The sequence below is a fragment of the Ursus maritimus genome, unplaced genomic scaffold (genome assembly GCF_017311325.1).
Source record: "Ursus maritimus isolate PB19 unplaced genomic scaffold, ASM1731132v1 scaffold_13, whole genome shotgun sequence".
In the NCBI taxonomy this organism is placed as follows: domain Eukaryota; kingdom Metazoa; phylum Chordata; class Mammalia; order Carnivora; family Ursidae; genus Ursus; species Ursus maritimus.
The window spans coordinates 13,781,639-13,804,874 of record NW_024423675.1 but is presented as its reverse complement, the minus strand read 5'-3'; the positions used below and the strand labels follow the sequence as shown (position 1 = coordinate 13,804,874).

General features: G+C 33.8%; 1 protein-coding gene across 2 annotated transcripts in view; it reads right to left on the bottom strand.

The window, feature by feature from the left end:
* The window catches only part of GRIK2 (glutamate ionotropic receptor kainate type subunit 2), a 635,255-nt gene that overhangs the window by 369,060 nt on the left and 242,959 nt on the right, over positions 1-23,236 (bottom strand). For both annotated transcript variants that reach the window (XM_008704998.1, XM_008704999.2), the window contains exons 2-3: positions 20,637-20,804; positions 15,234-15,491 (exon numbers count right to left, since the gene is read on the bottom strand). In XM_008704998.1, the coding sequence (XP_008703220.1) occupies positions 15,234-15,491; positions 20,637-20,804 (426 nt within the window). The remainder of the gene's footprint in view (positions 1-15,233; positions 15,492-20,636; positions 20,805-23,236) is intronic.

Below are 23,236 nucleotides of genomic sequence, written 5' to 3'. Positions count from 1 at the left end.
CTTTTTACTTTATCATAAGGCCAAGGGGTAAAAATTAATTAGATTTAGATCAACACAAGTAAATCTTGTACTTTCCCTACTAGACACATGGAATTATAATTTAATTATTATTATAATTAAATCACCATGAAAATAACAAAAACTGTTCCTTTGAAATCCAAGTGGGATATGTAATTGTATCAGAACATAGGTTCTTGAACCCATAACTACATAATATTCACTCACTTATTTACTCAACGTATGTGCATGAAGCATCTACTATGAACCAGGTACTGCTCCAGAAGGTGAGGACACAGTGCTAGAGAAGATGACTTCCCTGGAATGGCACACCGGGGAGAAAAGCAATAAACTAAAAGTCTTATGAGAAGAGTAGAAAGTTACAGATTATTTTTTTCTCTAATGTAATGAGAAAAGAAATGGCAGAAAGAGAAAATACCCCCAACGCACTAAATTCTGATAGGTTTTATCACAAATAAAAAAAAAAGAATTCATAAATATGATTTGTATGTAATCAGGCTTCAATAACAAAGCCAGACTTTTATATTTGACCCTAGCATTAGAGACACAGTAGAGAGCAGAAGCGCTACTCATCTTCAAAATAAGTGCATAGCAACAAATTTTAAAATGTTATATTAACATCAAAATTCTTATAGGGACAATAGGACTGATCAAAAGCAATGAAGTGCAGGATTTTTTAGACAATAATGCAATAAAAATTAACAAAGAACAACATTATGTTTACTTGCTCAGGGGAGATGGGGAATTTTATATTATGCTCCAGTTTTGTTGAACAAAAGTGGTTTATATCTTAAAGGTATCAGATATTTTAAAATTTTAATGAAAAACCTTAAAGACAAAACAGACCCTTTAGCATTTATTGTTTCGCCTACCATGTGATACTTATTTACATAATATCTTCTATCAATCTAAAACAACCGTGTTACGTATCATGTTTTCCCATTTAAGGCAGAAATTGATGACAGCCAGGTGACACATTTCGGGACAGAAATCTACAGTCTTTTGATTACAAGGTGGGTCATAACACAGCAGTTACTGACAGAAAAGCTAATCTCCTGAGAGAGCTAGCAAGAGTGCATAACTTCACCAGATGAACATCTGTCACAATTAAGTTAATAATTGACATGATGAATTAAACTTCTGTGTAAAATAAATATAGTTTGACAGGTAGATATCAAAATTGTTAATGGCCCTCACTTTTTTTTTTGGTAATATTATGATTGATTTTAATGTTTTTCCTTCTCTTTGTTATCAAGTGTTTTTATAGCCAATATGCCTTACTTTTTCTACCCAGTCAGGATAGGCTAAATTATATTGTGATAAAAACAGCCCCAAGTCTCAGAGGCTTAACAACATATAAGTTCAGGTCTTATATTTTGGTTAACATGGATTGCTAGGATGGCTCTGCACATTGTCATTACTTCAGGGATACATGCTTATCACCATCATGGCATGGAGAAGACAATGTGACATTGATCAGTAACTCCTAAACCTTCCACTAAGAAGTGATTCAGTACTTTTTGCTCACATTTCCCTGGTGAAAGAAAAATCACATAGCTTTGACTTGCTTCAAGAAGGATGAGAAAATTCAAGCTTGTTCTGTGCCTAAAAGCAGAGCCAGAAATATTTGGGGAATAGCACTAAGAACTATAAAGCTTAGTAGCTGTATAATTCTCTAAAATGTGTTACATAATTTTTAGGAAATTTTATTTAAAATTATTTAAATCAATTTTTAATCAAGTTCATTGACTCTTGGTAACCAACATTATGAAGCCCAAACCAAGATTATTCCTAGTGTTCCCCCTGGGGGGGGGAGGGGCGGGGGGGACCTGCTCATGCCTCCAACCTGTCCAGGGATAGTCTGCCATCTCAAGTTCCAGGGCTAGTTCTTTCCACAGAGTTGCTTTGACTAACCTCTCTTACTTTTTAAATGCTTTTTTGGTATGATTTTAGGGCATGCCAGACTCTCCACCATCTCTTTTGAACTACTTGTTCTTATTATTGGGCGCCCCTAGCTGACATACCCTGTATTTCAGCTACAGTAGACATGTCTTCATGCTACAGATTCACCACGTGGTTTTACAGCTCTCTATCTTTGCATTTTCTCTCCTCCCTACCCTTAATATGCCTAGAGACACACTTTAAATGTCATTTATATTTACTTTCTCTAGCCATGTGATTTCCTTGCTCTCACCTCGTGTTTTACCATAACACTTTTATGTTACTCTTTTAGTGCTTAGCATATTGTATCATAATTTGTTTGCAACACCACATTTTAAGTACTCTGAGAATAGGAAATGTTTGGTTCTTCTTTGAACAACAAAGTGCTTGATAACGAATTAGTTTATGGAACCAGTATATGTCATCAGTATATAATAAGTTTATGAGGAGGGAAACAATTTTCAAAATAATAATTATCTTCAACTATGTTTTCAAATTAAATATGATATTGCAGGAGTTAATAAGTGATGGCCTCCCTCTGGCTACCATCAAGAACTGATAAAATGAGCCCAAATTAACGAAGAATGGTAAAATTTAGCTGAAACACCACTCTTTTGGGATCCAAAGACTTTAAAGTTTCTATTAGTTGACTGGCTATAAAATAGGCTAAGAAATTTAAAAATCAGTGTTGTATTATTTACAAAGTATACTTTAATATAACTCAAATTTGCCTGGATTTAGAAAATCTGAGCACATCATCAAAAGCAATCTACAGATTTGAGGTGATCCCTGTTAAAATCTGAATGGCATTTTTTGCAAAAATAGAAAAATCCATCTGAATATTCATTCAGAATTTCAAGAGATCACAAATTTAGGTGTGACTCTGTGAACTGCTTTGGTTGATGAAATGTGAGCAATAGTGTTGCTAATTTTTAGGTGGAAAATTTAATTGCCTGGCACTTAATTCTCCAGCTTACCCATTCTGTGCCATAGCAATTGTGCTATAAGTTCAACACATCCTAAAATGCTGAGCCAAAATATCAAACATAGCTGCCCTGGAGAATTATTTAGATTTACAGTAGACCTTACTTTTACAAGACATAACATCTTGTTCTATTAAATTGCTGTGATTTGGGGAATGATTTTTTCCTATAGCATAACCTCATCTGGTAGTTCTCAAATTTCGGTGTGCTTTGAAATCATTAGGAAAATGCGTTAAAACACTGCTTGCTGGCCTTACTCCCAGTTTCTGATTTAGTAGGTGTGCACAGGATGCAGCCTGAGAGTTTTTCTTTCTAATAATTTCCCAAGTGATCATGATGTTGCTAGTCTAGTGACCACACTTTGAGAATCACCGATCCATCAAATCTTAAATAATATGCAAATTATCACATTTTGTAAAATACTTGACAGTAAGTCAAACTTGTCAATATAACAGACAAAAGCATACATTTATAGATAAAAACAAATTTAAAAAATTTAAGCAAACCTAGAATGGTTTTATAGTGATTTAACACTGATAAAAATTGCCAATCACTTATGAAAAATATTTATTCAGTTGTCTGAACATTTCCACTCCAAGTAGTTTTAATTCTGCTGAATATTCTTGTCCTTAGAATATATTATACAGTCTCAAATTAGTTTTAATATAGAGGAAGACCATTATACCATAAATATAGTAAAAATTGTTAAGTGTAAATTAGTAAGATTTAGAATCATCTAGCATTGATATAATGTTTTATAATATCTGTTTCAGCAAATTTATAAATAGTTTTACTTTTTAACTTTAAAGAATTTTGCAAAAAGTATTAATTGCATGACTGATGATTCTGATTTGTCAATTAAGCATTTTTTAAAAATTCCCTGTTCCATTTTCACAATGAACTTTTTATTCTTTTATCCAATTGAAATAATTGGGTTGGCATTAAAGAAAGAAAATTAAGTCAGCCCTTGAAATCTTAACACTAACTTGTTAATTACCCCCATTAATTACACAATAAGGAATGACAGGCAATAATTCCCTTTCCTAAAGTATGGCTGAAGGTCAGAGAGCTATCTTATTGGCATACTGAGAGACCAAAGTAAATGATGCAAATTTTTTCTTTTAAATACTATCAGATGTCATTGGAAACTCAGCAAAGGAACTAAATTAATGTGTTTTTTTTTTTTTAAGATTGATTTACTTTCTAGAGACAGAGAGAGTGCAGCATGGAGGGACAGAGGAAGAGGGTGAGGGAGAGAGAAACTCAAGCAGATTCTGCACTGAGTGTGGAGCCCTACATGTGGCTCAATCCCATGACCCTGAGATCATGACCTGAGCCAAAACCAAGAGTCAGAAGCTCAACTGACTGTGCCACCCAGGGGCCCCCTAAATTAATGTTTTAAACATAATCTTTAAACATCATTTTTATCTATTCTTAAAGGAAACAGTACTTGCTATATATTAAGAAGTACCATGACAACACCAAAAACACAAACATTCAATTAAAAAATGGGCAGAGGACCTGAATATACAGTTTTCAAAGACGACATATAGATGGCAACAGGCACATGATAAAATGCTCAGTGTCACTATCATCAGGAAAATGCAAGTCAAAACCACAATTTTATCACCTTATACATATTAGAAGGGCCATCACCAAAAAGACAAGAGATAATAAGTACTGGCAAGAATGTTTGGATCATTCATTTGCAATGTAGATAATTTTTTCCCCAAATATACTTTACATACTTTGCATTTAAAACAAGATAAACATTTAAACAATGTTGAGTAGGAAACAGAAAACTGTCTTAGAAGGCAGTTGTGTTAATCCATTCAAGATCTAAATTTTTAAGAAGTGTTTCTGATACAGGGTCAATTCATTTTTAATCAAGTATCCAATAAATGATCCGTAACATCTTGCAGAAATGGATATGTCTTAGACTTATTTCTTTGCTTCTTTACCTCAAGTTTCATTGTAATTTAAAATGAATGCTATCTTTTTTTAGGGGTCAATGCTTTAGACCATAGTCATTATAAGTAACTCATATTAAAATGAGCACCTGCATTGAAACCTTTACAGTGAGGTATTTGTAAAGAAATAACATTGTTGTTATTCTGCTAGTAATTTCTAAGGCATCCAAAAAAGTCAATAATGGAACATATACATATAAAACTGCATATGTACATACACAAATATAAACACATATACACATATAAAACAAGTGGTAAATATCTCAAAAATCTTCAGTTTCCCAAAAATCCTTCTCTAAACTAAAACAAACAACAATAGAGATCTTCCCTGCCTCGAAATTCTTTATTTCTTTCTCCCTTGATGCTTTTTGTCTGAAACACTCTTACCTTCAGATATTCCCACAGCATATTTCCTCAGCTCATTAAAAGTCTTAACTCAAGTGTCACCTTCTAAGGTCTCTTCTGACAACCCAACTTAATATTGTAATACTCCCTCCCTTGCACTATCTTCTTGCTTTATATCCCTCCATAGCCCTTACCACATTTGATAGAATATAATATACATGTTTATTTTGTTATTGTTTATCACCCTTTACTAGAATACAAACTCCACAAGTCAAAGAATTTTTATCTATTTTGTTCACTCTTGTATCTCCAGTACCAAGAACAATGATGACATATATTAAATGTCTGATTATTATTTGCAAACTAAATCAAGGAACAAACTTAACATAAAACAAATGAAGAGACAAATAAGTAGACGAATTAATTATAAAAATTTAGCATTCTCATACCTGCTAATGGGTAACATGAATATGCTGAAAATAAGATTTACTACAGAATTGATGACGAATTATTTTATCATACAAAGTCTTGCATCATACAAAGAACAGATATACCAAGTCACGTGGGTAGGAGTCAGGGAAGGTTACTTCACATTTACAAATACTTTGTAAGAATATTTTAAGGTACATCCTCAAGGTGGTGAATAGATCACCAAATAGGAAGGGCATATCAGGCAGAGAACAGTTTGTGCACAGCAAACAGCCTTGAAACAGTACAGCATGATTGATAAGGGAGAATTAAATTACTCAAAGAAGGCTGTGGCATAAGTATTGAGAGAAGAAATACCAGGAAAGCAAAATCAAAGAGGCATGAGAATGACACTGACAGAGGCTGCCTGTATCATTCTGAGAAAATAGAACTCATTCTTCCAAGACCAGAGGAGTCACCAAACAGTGTTAAGCCTGGGAATGACATCACCAGATTGTCATTTCAAAAAAAAAAAAAGCATTAAGATGAACTTAAATAGGGTACCAGGTAGAACATCATCAAGGCTGTACACAAGTGTGTTAACTAAGACAGGTGGTGGGAATGGAGAATAGAGCTAAATTTGAGAATTGCAAGACAAAAATGAGAAGGAATAAGTGATCTGTTGGAAATGAGGGATGAAAGAAAGACAAGAATCTAGCATGATCACTATGGATGTGGCTGGGAAACCCAAGAAACAGGGAAAACCAGGAAAAAAAGCAAGTTTGGAGTAAAGACAAGTAGTTTGGTTTTTATCATGTTGGGTTTGATGTGCCTCTGAGACATCCAAATAAAGACGATCAGTGGTGGCTGGATCTATGAGCATGGACCATGGTAGAAACAACTGAAGGTGTAGCTCAGTTATCTATAGAATAGAGGCAGAGGAAGGTATGGGTCAGAGGAAAAGCTTTAGGGAGAATGAAGTAAATAAACAGAGAATAAGACTGAAAAAACACTGAATATCAGTTTTTAAGGAGCAAGGAAAGAAAAGGGAGTTTATGAATATAAAAATGGAATAAATGGCTGAAAGGAAGGAGGTAACAAGGAGAGAATGATAGCACAGAAACCAAAGTAGGAGAGTTATTTTTTCCCCTGAAGATGGAGTAGTCAGGATTGTCAAGTGCATCAGAGAGATAATACAAACACTCTCCTTCTCCCTATGCTGCATAGAGAAGGAGATAAACAACAGGAAAAGGCTAGGGGAAAAGTAACTACCAAGAGGCTCATGCCAGATTTATCACGTTCCAGATTTAAATTTAGGAAAACTGGCAGGGTCTGACTATCACCAGGAAATTATTCTCACTATTATTATTTTCTTCTCTTCCAATGAAAGCAAATTCTACTGATCACTGAGGTCTGGTAAAAGACCTGTCCCTTCTATTTTGTTAGACCCGCATATATGTAGGAATATGACTGTGTAATTGTTGTGGATTAGAAATTTTATTTTCATGTTTTAGGGTTGGCATATATTTTAAAGATTTTAAAGCTTAAGAAAAATTAGTTCTTCGAATATGTTTAAAAATATTCACTGTCATGTAATCAGAGCCCAAGTAATAATATTCCAAATAATTTTTATGCTTGCTTAAATAGGAATAAAGAAACTATGTTCAAGCAAAACCAACTTCGTGGAAACACTAATATACCAAGCTATGTAATCAACTATATCCAAATAATTAGGCTTAACTCATAATTGCTAATTGTATGTGCACTTGGAATTAAAGAACTTGAAGCTTTGTACTTAGATTGTACAACATATAATCATCTTAGATCCAAATTACCCCACTTCCTGAAATAAAATTGAAATTATTTGGTTATAAATTTTTCAATACAAAATTGTCATAGTATTGAAAATTAGTGTCTTCCAGGAATATATATTTTCATATTAACTTATTCTCTGAATTATTTTATTTTATCCTACCTAAACACAGGTCCAAGATAAAAAAATTACTATTATTTGATTTTACATTTTATTAAACTAACTCCAAAAGCACACACAGATGTGTCTAGAACATAGTCTATACATATACTTTATCCAAGTTAATAAAATTAGTGGAGAAACCATTTCTGCTTTCTTTTAGGATAAAGACCTTTTTTTCTATATTCATATCATAGAAATTACTCAACGATCAGCCTGTTAAATATTATAATCCCTTAAAAATGACTGATTTCCTTCATTAATTAAAATAATTTATATTCTCTCCCTTAAATTCTTCCCATGTCTATATTGATCTCAATGACTTCCTACTCACTAACATAACTGAATTTTTTTGTACCATGACCTTGTTTTTGACAAATTTTCTTTATTTCCTCATACCACAAAGAATTACAAATGAAGGGCAGAACAAATGGCAATGAAAGCATCATATGCCCATTTTTAAAAAGATTTATTTAAATTTTAGAGAGGGGTGGGGAGGGGGAGAGGCTGAGACAGAGAGGAGAGAGAATCTCAAGCAGACTCCCTGCTGAGCACAGAGTCAGATGCAGGGCTTGAGCTCAAGACCCCAAGATCATGACCTGAGCTGAAATCAAGAGTTGGCTGCTTAACCAACTGAGCCACCAAGGCACTCCTATATGCCCAAGATGCATTTATGATACCTCCAACACCACTGGATGATTCCAAGGAAATACTTTCCAGACACTTCAAGCTAATGTGTTAAGAACCAAACTTACTCTACCCTCTCTGAATTCTCTTTTTTCTTGTTTTCTCATTTTAGGTAAATATGCCAATGATTAATAGCCCAGACCAGAAACATAAAGGTCATTCTTATTTCTCTGTCTCCATCACTCCCTCCTCTTATTTACTTACTAAATCCTATAATATGTATCTCCTGTAACTTCTTAGAATTCTCTACCTCAATAGCATTCCATCAAAAGTTCCCTAAGTGAGATTGTCATTTTTTTTTCAACTTGACTAATTTAGAAATTCTCTTGCTTCTGGTCTTGCCTTTTTGCCCACCATTTCCCAACAGCCCCAGTATGTTCTCCACACTATAGCCAGACAGGCTTTACCAAAAATAGTTCTGACTGTCATTCCTTTGCTTAAAATAATGACAACAAAAATGACACAAACCAAACCAACTAACATTATATAACAGTATTTAATTGCACAGAGTGCGTTCTCAAGTTGACTGCCTAGAGTCAAAACCCAGATCTACCATTTACTTGCTGTGTAACCTTGGGCAAATTATCTCAACTCTCTGCATCTAAATTTCCTCATATTAAAAAAAAAAAGTGGGATTAATAATTCCTTTTTTTCCTGGAGTATAGTAAGGAATAAATAGCACATAGCCATGACATTTGCATTATTGTGAGTTTTAAGCTGCTACTCTGGGCTCTATGAGGCACAACGATAGTCCTCTAAAGTATGTATTGTCTTCACTTTACAAGTGCATCAACTCACACTTTTAAAATCAAGAAACTTGCTCAAAAGTATATGACAGAGGCAGGATTTCAATGCAGAATGTTTTGACACCAAAGACCATAGTAACCATGATAGACCAGGCTACTAGATGTCCCTCCCTCTATGTTCTTTTTTTGAGTTCATAGGAAGGAAACTGAATGGGTATCTGCCTATCTCTAAGACACACTCAATGGTGGTTTGGGAAGCGGGGTCATATCATGCAAACATGACAGATACTGTGATAGCCATCAGATATCAGGGCAGAGGGGGAAGAAAAGTCAGAGTGCTTCGTAAAAAAGCTCTTTGTGATTTCTCCTATTGTGGCCTTTTATAAATTCTCCCTCATTTTTTCCTCATCATCCTTGTTTCTGAGGCTCAGTCATAATTAAGTTCTTTCATAACCCTGAACATTAGCTCCCTCAAGCACCATCACATTTATACATTTTGCTCCTTTGGCCTCTTCTCTATTTGAATCATTTATACTTGTCCTTCATGAAAACTTCATGGTAATGTCACCTTATCCAACACTCTTCTCTGCCTTTACCAGGCAGCTTTAATACCTTCCTCTCTTGAGCTACCACAATATTGTTTTCTTATCTCTAATTGCACTTGTTATACTGTAATAATGCCCTGATCACATGTCCCCTCCCCTCCTCATTCTACTCTGAGTCCATGGATGCAAAGTTTTATTTATAATACTGACCCTATGCCTAACATACCACCTGGTATACAAAAGATGCTTATAATGACTGTTTACATAAGTAAATGAATAAATATATATTTAATTGCATTTCAAATAGGATATAAGCACAATTCTTGCTAGCTTTCTTATAAATTTTTTTTTTTTAAAGATTTTATTTATTTATGTGACAGAGAGACAGCCAGCGAGAGAGGGAACACAGCAGGGGGAGTGGGAGAGGAAGAAGCAGGCTCATAGCGGAAGAGCCTGATGTGGGACTCGATCCCGGATCGCCAGGATCACGCCCTGAGCCGAAGGCAGACGCTTTAACGACTGTGCTACCCAGGCGCCCCTCTTATAAAATTTTTTAATTATAGAAGAAATCATGTCTTTCTATAATTTCTGAAAATTGTTGAATCTACTTATTCAATACAAGTACTAGAAGGTGACCTAACCTAAACTAACTTTGGGCAGATTACTTAATCCATTTGAGTTTCATTTTCTAAACAATGGATATAACAATACCTCTTTACACATTCATTCCTTAAATATTTATTAAGGTATATCCACGAGCCAGGTAATACCTAGGTGCTGATGACAAAATAGTTCATAACCTTAGGGTTCATTCTGCTCAGATGTATTATTTGATCCAGTGTAAAATACAGCCAAGAAAATTCATTCATAATGTGATGAATGTTCTCATGGGTGAGGGTCAGGGAAATACCAGGTGCTAGGATGTGTTGGAGGAAACCTACTCCAGCCTTGGGACCCAGGATTGGGGTAGACTTTCTTTGTGACATCTAAGCCAGACGGTACGCGTGAGCATGTATGTGTAAATGTGCATGAGCACATGTGTGTGCATTTAGTGGATAGGAGGAGAGGGGGCAGAATGAGAACTTAGTAGGTACACAGAATAGGATATTGGGCAACTTTAAAGAAGTTTAATGGCTCATTTGAAAAGACAGAAGCGAGGAATTCAGCCTCAAATGTCACTGGAGAGCTACAGGAACTAGATCATGTCAGGTCTTAGAAGGCTCTTAAAAAAGTTTTGACTTTATCCTTACAGCAATGAGAAGCTATTAACAAGGAGAATGGATCACAACTGCATTTTTTAAAAAATACTCTAACTGCAGGGTGGAGACTGGATTAATGGATGCAGACTTGAAGTAGGGGGTCAGTTAGAAGGCTGTTAATAATAATCCAGGTGAGAGATGATTGTGATCTTGACCTAAGAAGTGCTAGAGAGAATGGAAAAAAAGATTTGAGAGATCATAGAGGTGTAGCATTGATAACTGTTACAGACTGACTGAGGGGCTTGAAGAAGGGAAGAAATGAAGGAAGGTGTTCAGGTTTCTACCTTAAACTGTTGGTGGGCAAAACAGCCAGACATTGAAGGTAGCCAGAATGGTGTGATGATAACTTATTTCCTTTGGGACTCATAGAACTGTTTTGATGATTAAGTGAAATAGTTTATATAATAGCAACTATCACAATGCCTAGCACCTTATAGCTCTTTTCTGTAGTTATTTTCATTCTGTTCTTCTCATTTCCAAAGTTGTACCAGTCATTTAGTAGCAAAATTGGGACTAGAATTCCAGGCTTCTGTTTACCAGTCCAGAGTTCTTTGTTAATGGACTGCTGGTCTATAAACAAAGATGAAACACAGGGATTTTAAAGCAAATATTCAGAACTTATCCTGGAATTGCTTACGAGCTGACAGCTATCCAACTTATTTTTAGTTTATATTTAAAGTGAATCATATGTTCCAAAATGACTGACAGAAACACAGCTTTGTTTCTGAAGCCAATTCTTCTCCATCATTTTTGGACATCATTCAGAGCTAGAACAGACTTTCAGGGTGTTTAAAAGCATTCATCCACGACAACAACAAATGCTAATTATCATGAAAAATAAACAGCTCCTGTTAACATCATTCTAAGAATTTCTCCTACTCCAGCACTATATTTCATCTATCATCCCATCTGTTTTGGGGGTGGGAACAAAGACTGGACGAAAGTATAATTATCATGTATCAAACTGGACAACACAACAAAATAGAAATGAATATAAATGGGAGGAATAGCATACATAATAAATAAATCTGGAAAGGGAAAAAGGAAATGTAAATAAAATGGCACAGTGTGTCCTGCAGTAAACAGCAGATACATAAGTCCATAATGGAGTCAGTAATGTTTATCTTCCTAAGTATGAGGTGGATTTTTCCCCATTTCAGTTCACGGTCCTTGCTATAATCAGATTTCCTCCCACACAATCAAATAGGCATCTTTTTCACTTGGGAAGTTTACAATTCCTCTCTGTTGAATTCTATCATTAAAATTCTACCTTGAGACTTTTAAACATACCTGAAAAGAAAAAAAAAAGTCTACTTCCAAATATTTATGAATACATTTCAAAGGGAATCTTAGGGTCAGTTCTATCTTATAAAAATATCAAGGATAACCACATTCTCAAAAGTGTGTTAAATTAAAAGGGACTAGGGTGCCTGGGTGGCTCCATTGGTTAAGCATCTACCTTTGGCTCAGGTCATGATCCCAGATCCCTGGGATTGAGTCCCACATCAGGCTCCCAGCTCAGCAGGGGCCGGGGGTGGAGGGTCTGCTCCTCCCTCTCCCTCTGCCCCTCCCCCAGCTTATGCTCTCTCTTGCTCACACTCTCACTCAAATAAATAAAATCTTAAAAACAAATAAAAATAAATAAATTAAAAGGGACTACAAGTGGCCAGTTGCAGATGCAACTAGTTCATTACAAATATAGTAAAAACATGGACAATCACATATCCCTACATAGGGACTAGAAGCTCAGCCAGGGCCAGGACTTTGTTTTATTGGCATAAACACACCTGCACTGGTCCCTGGCATGTAGTACATGCCTTATCAATATATTTTAAATTAAATATTGCATGAAATAGAGCAATTATAAGCTTTTACTCTCCTCAGAGTACTTTTAAGGTGCACCTACTCTACGAATAATTTTGTAGTGACTCTTAGTATTAATATTTAAATAATCAGGTTTTAGAATCTCCAAGTATCTATGTCACTTTCCCAGTCAGGAGTGTGGCAAAGTTTATTTTAAATAGTAACAAACTATTTTAATAAATTTAATCTGAGGTCAAGTTTCCATTTAAAGTGTATACACCAAATTAACTAATTACATTTATTTCTCTATTTAAATTTGTTTCAATGATATAAATGTTTAGAATAATTATTTAGAGAAAAAGATCAATTATATATGAAGCTGTACATTACCACATTGTGATCTGATCTTGGTCACAAATCCCATTATCTTTTTAGTCAATCACTCAAGAATTACATACGTGAAATAAAAATGTCACAATACACAAACACACACACACACAAACAGAATAGTGAAGTAGGTGTTATATCCATAAACATTTTGAACATTTGCCAATATCCTCTCTACCATCAGGAGTTTTAAGATAATAAGAAATAAATACAAATATCACATGCACGACATACACCTATATGCATTCATATGTGTGTATATACCATGTGTGTATGTATGTATATATGAAGATATGTGATATTTGGACAGCATTCATCCAAATTAAATCAGAGGGAATAGAGAGATAAATAACCCATGGATTCACAATGTGTGTGTATTCATATTTATATAGTTCTGTATATGACCATTCATAAAGAGTTATGGACCAATTTGTAACTGAGGATTTCCTGGACCATCACATTATAACATCCCAGAAAAACCATTCACATAGAATCTACCATTTATAACTTGATATAGAGAACTTTATCAATGAAAGAAAAGTAATGATTTGGGAGTAAAACATCATACAACAAACTTAATAAGTCTAATTTGAGTTGAAAGACACATCAAAGGTACTTACTAAGTTATTTTTTGAAGGGCTTTTATTTATATTTCTAAGTTAAAATTATTTATGAACATTTCACTTTTTAAAATCAGAGAAGTGAAATTACTCTATTAATATGTATTGAGACTCAATCTTTCTTACCCTAATGAAAATGTTTTTTAAATTATTTTCATTGTTTTCTCAACCCTATAACTCTCTGTTCCCTTTTCCTCCTGGGAGAATTCCTACGTCTATTTGGTCAATTTTATGGGCAAAGGGACTAATTTCTGCACATAGTTCTAAATCTTGCATGTATGAACAAAGTGTGCTACTAGATTACTTTGGGAGAATTTAAATTCAAATGAATTTCAATTTTTGTATAAACATGAAGGTATAGTAAAATATCTTAGAATAAAATATTATTTTCACATTCTATTTTATTTTATTTTTATTTATTTATTTTTTTTTTAAAGATTTTATTTATTTATGTGACAGAGAGACAGCCAGCGAGAGAGGGAACACAGCAGGGGGAGTGGGAGAGGAAGAAGCAGGCTCATAGCGGAGGAGCCCGATGTGGGACTCGATCCCGGTACGCCGGGATCACGCCCTGAGCCGAAGGCAGACGCTTTAACGACTGCGCTACCCAGGCGCCCCCACATTCTATTTTAAAGAGCACTATTTGGACCATTGATAAACAGCCTAATGCAAAATTCCTACCACTATATAATAACCAAAATAGTATGAACTTCTTCTACCAATGTAACTGCCAAGGAAAATAAATACTTAATTTTTAATGTTTACTTTCATATATTTATCTATGAGACTTATTTTTAATTGCTACTTCAAAACAACCATTCATATATAAAAATAACATACATTAAAACCACAAAAAAACTCTAGCTAGCAAACATGCATTAAAATATTCATCAAAGACACTGTAATAAATACCACTTAGAAAACCCTATTTTCTAAAAAAATAAAAAGAAAAAAAAAAGAAAACCCTATTTTCTAAGTCTCTAAACTATGTCTACATATGAATAGTTCTAAAAACTTTTAGTATTTCAAAGGGTATTACATTGTTTCAAATTCGAGGGAAAAAAACTTTTTTTTAACTTTAACATGCTACACAGATATAAAAGTTATTATTTTTCATACATATTTTTTGCACATAAATAGCCAGAGAAAATGTTAAGGAAAAATGCTGCATTTCTTGGTAAGTTTCACTAACAGTCAATCATAAAACTTAACTTCAGGAAGCTAACCTGAACCTGGCAGAAGAATTCTTTGAATAAATATTTCAATATTATATTTCATACTATCTCGGTTCTTTATCCAATATTATAGTTCATAATAACTGATCCTTCGCAGGAAAGAAAAGTGCTTATCTTACAAATACAGAGAGAAAGTATGTGATTTAGCTGTTCTTTGGATGTGTGAAATTAGTGTTGATGTTTGATTCCAAATGTCTTTCCATCCTTTACCATAATGTAAAAAACCAAACAAGAACATAGCAAGAATCTTGGATAAGTTTCAGAACATTATGCATATTTAAAGCATAGCCCTGAAGGCTACTGATTTTTCTTACCAGTGCTGTCATCATACACAACTGTGACAGTTTTCCACTTGAAGAACTGCACCAAATCCAAAATGGCACGGCTGAGTGAAGAGAAGTCTGGGTAGAGACTGACATAGAAGGAATCTTTGTTGTCTGACACCTGGTGCTTCCAGCGGGTCTGTATGTGGGGAACCCCCAGAGCATTGCAGATGGACTGCACAGCATTTGCTGAAGAGCTGTGTGAAGGTCCAAAGATGGCAGCCACCCCAAGAGACAGCTGATCGCAAGCTAAAGAGGAGATAGAAGTCTGTCAATAATGAGGAGAAATGCCAGCTTGCCAACATTACCACATTATTATTGTAAGCCTGAGGGCTTATCCTGAAGAAAGATTTTGTTTTCCTTATAAATAACATCTACATTTAGATAATTTTCATATTTTGTCAAACTCCAAACATTTTCAGTTCTTTAGAAGAGAAATTCTTCCAGACATCTGCAGCTCAATGTTCAAACAATTCCACAAATAATGTCAAAAGAGGGAAAGAGCAATAATATTTTAGAATTTAAGAAGGAAGGGGAATGTTCATCTTGCAAAAATAGATTACAGTAGGGAGTTGGAGGAATAGTGTTCCTTTGCAAATTCACTGACCATCCTCTACTACTTCGAATTCTTAATCAGAAGCCATTTTGTTCCTCCTTCCCATCTAAGAAGCCAGGGCCACAGATAGGTAAGTATTTGCACAAATCTGATCAAGGTCAAGCAATGCATACAAATACCCATTCAAAACCTGATATGGCTCATCAAGGGTGATTTCATATGGATTAATCTCATTGAGTAGAAAGAATAAAATCATTGGATAAGTATTTCAACATCTTTATTTACTTGTCTTTTGTATACTGTAGGTCTTTTATATTGTTCTAAATTATTTTTTGAAGTTTACATTCATTCACTCATAAATTTTAATCACATCAGTAATAATTACAGTAATTAAGAGAGGAATAAAAAAAGTAGAAGCTATTCAGATGAGAACAGATAGATTATGATAGGACTTCAAATTCTATAAGGTCCTCCAAAGCAATTAGGGAGTTTGGGCCTAGAAAGTAAATAATTATTGGAAATGTGAAAATCATCTTTAATATTTGAAGATCTGGCCTATGAAAGAGGCTTAAGTTTGTTTCATTTGGCTAGAAAAGGAAGAATTTAGGGCAAATGGCTAGAAGCTTCTCACAAATGTTGACACAATTTAAATTAAAAAAAAAAAAAAAAAAGGAAGTAGGAAATGTCCAAGAATGGAAGTCTGTTCCAAGAGGCAATGGTTTACCCACCCTGCAAATACTTAAACAGGACTAAGGAGAGTTATTATTGGGATTTAGGCATCAGTTATTATTGGGATTTAGGTGTTCAGACTGAATCTCTCCAAAATAGTTTATAATTCTATTGTGAAATTTTCTGATATTTTCCCTTAGAGATTATACCACATAAAACACAATGATATGGAAGGATTCTGAAGCTTAGAGATATTTAATAAGTAAATAAATGATAGTTGAAAAAACTCACTTGTTTAAATTTTTTTCAAAAATTCCAGTATGATCTAAGTAAATTTTTTGAATATGTAGATTCTTACTTTTTAAATAGTGATTGGAATTCTGAATCAGTAGTCAGGTTGGAGCTTGAAATTTTTCACTAATATGGATTTTAATTCGTATACATTGAGAATAAAAGATCTTCCTTTACCAGGTTTTTGACAAGTCACAGACCAAAAAAGGGAAAAACATTATAATAGTTTATATAGAATGTTCTGAAATGTGTTTCAAATAAGAAATAGTTTTCAGTTGTCAGAGGAAACATTTAAAAGCAATATGATTCAAATAATAATTCAAGCTCTAATACATTGAAGTTTCTACTGAGCTAAACATTATTACTTACCAAAAATATAAGACCATATATCAGAAAAAATGTTAAAATTTAAACATCTGATTTCTTATTTTCTTTCCTTAGAAAAAATTTTTTAAAATTTAATGTTCAAATTAATTATTTAAATTATTTAATAATTAATAATTAATCTCTCTATATATAAATAGATATGTACTGAGCTACCTCACGTTCAAAAGTTATATCAGATCTCTCTCTTATATCCTTTTACATACTGCTATGGCCTCCAACCAGTAATAGCCCAGTAAGTAAGAGCTCCACAAGGTAAGACCCAAACCATGACTTCTACCCTTTCAATAGCTCACAGAAAAAGTTACTTGTTATCCTTATTTGAGCTTTCCCTACCTTCAGGCAACAGTCAGTTAATGAATTTGATTCTCAATGGATTTTAGTGGGTGACAAAACTTGTAAACCCCTTTTTAATATTTTGGAAACCAAATGAGTTTAACACCTCATAATTCCGAAGATAGTAACCTGTTTGTTTTTAGAATATGCCAGTCTGGGTGCACCTGGGTGGCTCAGTCGGTTAAGTAAATGTCTCTCTTTGCAGATGACATGATACTTTATATGGAAAACCCAAAAGACTCCATCCCTAAACTACTAGAACTTATAGAGCAATTCAGTAATGTGGCGGGATACAAAATCGATGTTCAGAAATCAGTTGCATTTCTAGAACATAGGCTGAAACCTCTTTGACATCAGCCACAGCAACTTTTTTCATGATATCTCCAAAGGCAAGAGAAACAAAAGAAAAAATGAACTTGTGGGACTTCATCAAGATAAAAAGCTTCTGCACAGCCAAGGAAACAGTCAAAAACACTAAGAGGCAGCCCACGGAATGGGAGAAGATATTTGCAAATGACACTACAGATAAAAGACTAGTATCCAAGATCTACAAAGAACTTCTCAAACTCAATATATGGGAAACAAATAATCAAATAAAAAAATGGGCAGAAGATATGAACAGACACTTTTCCAATGAAGACATACAAATGGCTAACAGACACATGAAAAAATGTTCAAAATCATTAGCCATCAGGGAAATTCAAATCAAAACCACACTGAGATACCACCTTATGCCAGTTAGAATGGCAAAAATGGACAAGGCAGTAAACAATTGTTGGAGAGGATGTGGAGAAAGGGGATACCTCCCACATTGTTGGTGGGAATGCAAGTTGGTAGAGCCACTCTGGAAAACAGTGTGGAGGTCCCTTAAAAAGTTAAAAATTGAGCTACCCTATGATCCAGCAATTGCACTACTGGGTATTTACCCCAAAGATACAGACATAGTGAAGAGAAGGGCCATATGCACCCCAATGTTCATAGCAGCATTGTCCACAATAGCTAAATCGTGGAAGGAGCTGAGATGCCCTTCAACAGATGACTGGATTAAGAAGATGTGGTCCATATATACAGTGGAATATTCCTCAGCCATCAGAAAGAATGATTACCCAACATTTGTAGCAACATGGACAGGACTGGAGGAGATTATGCTAAGTGAAATAAGTCAAGCAGAGAAAGACAATTATCATATGGTTTCACTCATTTATGGAACATAAGAAATAGCAGGGAGATCGGTAGGAGAAGGAAGGGAAGAATGAAGGGGGGGTAAACAGAGGGGGAATGAACCATGAGAGACTGTATGACTCTGGGAAACAAACTGAGGGCTTCAGAGGGGAGGGAGGAGGGGGATTGGGATAGGCCGGTGATGGGTATTAAGGAGGGCACATATTGCATGGTGCACTGGGTGTTATAGGCAAATAATGAATCATGGAACGTTACATCAAAAACTAAGGATATACTGTATGGTGACTAACATAACATAATAAAAAATTATTTAAAAAAAAAAAAGTATCTGCCTTTGGCTCAGGTCATGATCCCAAGGTCCTTGGATTGAGTCCTGAGTCGGGCTCCCTGCTCAGCAGGGATTCTGTTTCTGCCTCTGCCCTTCCCACCACCCCCTCTAGTGCCCCTTCTAGTGCTCCTGCGTGCTCTCTCAAATAAATAAATAAAATCTTTTAAAAAATTTAAAAAGAACATGCTAGTCTGTTTTTTTTACATTGCTCCTTTGAATTCATCATTAAGAAATCTATTAATATTTTTTATACTTCACTCATATTCCTTATTCTTTGGTCTAAATGATTTCATTTGAGACAGAGCTGCTTCTTCCTAATGGAAATAATCACGAACTATGTCACTAATCAAATGCACTTGTCTTGCAGTTAATGACTTATTTTGCAATTATGATGGCAAATGTAGTATTTCACAATAACCTTTACCCTTTTTTTCCAGCCCTTAAAACCTTTCATCACCCTGACATGGTTCTGAAATGTGGAAACTTATTTGTATTCATAAAGATATGAATTCAAAGGGCAGGCAGAATATAGGCTTTGATAAACACTAGTTAGCTGGGGGATAAAAAGGATACTTTCATCTCACAGAATATTGTACCTTATCAGTTGCCATTAATATTAATGAAATTAGAAGAAATCTAGACCAAGTTAGAATTATAAATAATTATATACATTTCTATCAAGTCAGGTAGCTAATAAAACAATATTAGCATTACAGAAAAGTAAATGTTTTAAAATATGAATTTAGAACAAATGCTTTGTAAGCCCATTCCTTTGAGAAAAATCTATATTATGAAATTTAATTCCTGTTAGATGAATGCTATCTATGCAAAAGAAAAGATCACCCACATAGACAAGTAAGACTATGGAAACATCTCTCGAAACACATTTACTACCAAGATTGTTGTTTGGTTAAAATAATGCCTTTATAATAGTTCTCTTTTACCTTCCTTACTTTATAAATATTAAAGTCATATCCACAGTTATTTTTATATTCTTACCATTAAAAACACAGTTTCACAACATAATAAAATAACAAAATTTATAAAGTATTCTAATTACGTCTTCCTATAATTCAATTTTCATATCATTAGCCACTTATTTTCAGTGGAAGAAGAAACATCAACTAGTTTAAAAAATGGGCATGGAGTACACATAAATGAGAGGTTGTTGAAAATTTTCCAATAAAGTTTTAAGATTGGGCTGACATTATGAAGTCACTTGGAACTACAGAACTTTCAAGGTAGTCAGTAAATTGAGGCAATAGTAATGTAGTGGAAGTGACAGATAATAGAAATTAAAATGTAAGAATGGATTCCAAAACTTGGTAAAATCCACTGATGCACAATTTTATTTAGTGGGGTCTTTAAAATAAGAATAGTTTAATAAGAAAACAGGATTATTAGGGAAAAAACCAATTTCACAACAATCATAGACCTAACTGCATTTCATGTTATAAGCATTTTTTTTGGTAACAGGTAATCATATCACCTTACCTTCCCTAATAAAATTTACATGCATTTTGAAAAGAAATATTTGCATGAAAATATTCCTAATGACTTATTAATTACATTTGGAATTAAGAAATCTCTCAAAAATACCTGAAAATTTGAATTCCAGAAAATATAAAGTTAAATATTTGTTGATTACCTTTTTTGGATGCTTCAAAACTGTCATAGAGATTTATCTTCTGGGTGTCATAAGTTAGGGTGGTATTGGGCAGCAACGTTCTATTTCTGTTGATTGTGTTCACAGCAAATCTGAATGCAAGTTCTTCAGCTCCCATCGGGCCAGATTCCACATATTCAAAAATGCCACCTGGCAAAAAGAAAGAATAATCATACAGTTCTTAGAAGACAGAAAAAAAATGTGCAAATTTTACTTTACTTTTGTGTATGTGTACACTTATGTGTGTGTGCACACACACGTGTGATTTGCTTAAGTACATGGAATTTGTGCTTACTTCTATAAACTTGAATATTTGAGATGTGCCCTTTTAGATAAATCCATATAGTACAAATTTCTTTGCTATTGTTACTATAATTTAACATGGTTTAAATATGATTTTACTTTTTTTCTTTTGGTAATTGCTTCTTTCAGAGCCTAGGTATATATAGATCTTGCCTTAAGTACTGAGCATTATCCCTCAAACTTTTGCAGTTTCAGAATAATTAATCCTCTATACTGCTATAAAGCTATGAAGTTAAGCATCAGGAAAATTATATTAAATTTGTCTCCATTAATTGAGAAATCAGAAATCTTTAGCATAATTTCTATGGCACTTATTGTGTTAAAAGCCCAAAATACAAATTCACTTGCAAATTCTAATGAATGAGCTTGCAAGAAAAGACAACAAAGAAGCATTTCTCTATTTGTTCTACTCTAAGTCTTTTTTTTAAAGATACTTGGACATTTGTGAAAGATAACTCTTCAAAAATGTACAAATCCCTTAATCAGTGAATAATAGGGAAGCATATAATTAGGCCATAAAATGTAGGGTACAATTCAAAAACATGTCCTTGCCATTTGTCACCTTTTACCAGTTACGTCTTAGTCCAATTTCCCCATTCTTGTCCCAGCCTTGCTTCTTAATATCCTCTCTATTCAGTTATGAGTGACCTATAGGACCTCTGCCTCCAACAGAATCTCTTCTTTATCGTTACTTTGGTAAATAGAATGAAAGGGGGAGCATCTGATATTTGACACTGTCCAGCCTCTGTCTTGGAAAACTAGTACTACTTTAACAATAGAGAGCATTTATCTTTCTCCCTTTCAAATTTCATTCCATGTACTCTCAGCACAGTCATTCACAAATTGAACACCCTTGAATATTTCCACAGTTTGCAATTCATACCTCATCAAAAGTCTTCTGACACATAAATGGCAGGTGACTATACAATCAGCAAACTATCTATTCTAAATTAGTAAGAAGCCATTGTATGCTAACAATTCTAAATTAGTAAGAAGTCATGGTATGGTAATTATTCCTCTAAATATGAAGAATTAGGACTCAAGAAAATACCACAGTGCTCAGACAAATTTATATTCAGGAAGAATTAGAAAATTTGTTATTTGACACCATATTAGTTTGAAATATTTCTCTTATTCTTTCAACTAAATTGATGGTATAGTTACTAGAGCAAACAACTTATTGTGAAATAGTACTTTGAATACATTTAAAATCTTTAGACACTTAGGCTAAGCAGAACAATAACTATTTACATGCCTAACTGGTGTCAAGAACCCAATTAGATATCTTGTATATATGAAGGGGAATAGTGGAATGAGCCTAGACTCTGAAGTCAAATTGGATTTACGTTCTGTATCTGCCATTTGCCATCCATGTAAATTTGGTCAGTTGCTTAACTCCTCAGTCTAAATTTCTTCATCTCTAAAAAAAGGATGATATTGAAGGTGACTGCATAAAGTTATTATAAAAATTAAATGTTATCTCATAACAAAGCACTTAGATTTGTGGCTGCATTAGAGTAGGCACACCATAAGTGTCTAAGGTTTCACGGAATCTTCAAAGTAATCCCAAGTAGTATTATTTTATAGGAAAGAACTCTTTCAGCCAAAGATCATATAGCTATCAAGTGATAGAGCCAACATTACAATCTGTTCATACAAAAACTTCAAAGCCTTTGCTTGTTCTACTACAAACTAGCATTTTTCTTCCAAGTTTCATTCAAGTAAAATATACAAAACCTCCTAAAGCAAGACATAATGACTTTGATAATAATATATAATTAGAAATGTAAGAGCCTACATATGGAACAGAAAAATAATTGAGCAATTATAAAGTACTTCTTAAAGTTAATTAGAAATAGTTATAGAAATGCAAACCTGAAGTTGTTTCTTAATGGCAAAATAAAATGAAAAACTAAATCTTCTACTTTCCTCAGTTCAAATTATAGTTTCTATGTGATATAAATACAAAGGATACAAAAATGATCAATATTTGATGATAGTGGATTAAAATGTTCCTATTCTTTATCTCTCTTGAAAATAAATAATTCAAATTCAAGTTTACACATTTATTACTGGTTTGAATATTTAAGGAAATCTTTGTAATTCCTCAAGAATTAATTATCTTAATTAAATAAAATAAATGATTATTATTGACCCAAAGCCAGAATTTAAAATTTTGTATAAAAATCAAAAATATCCAGATAAGGCGAGGTTTCTAGGCACAATATCTTCTATAACACCTTCCAGCCATGATAACTCAAAAAAAAAAAAAAAAAAAA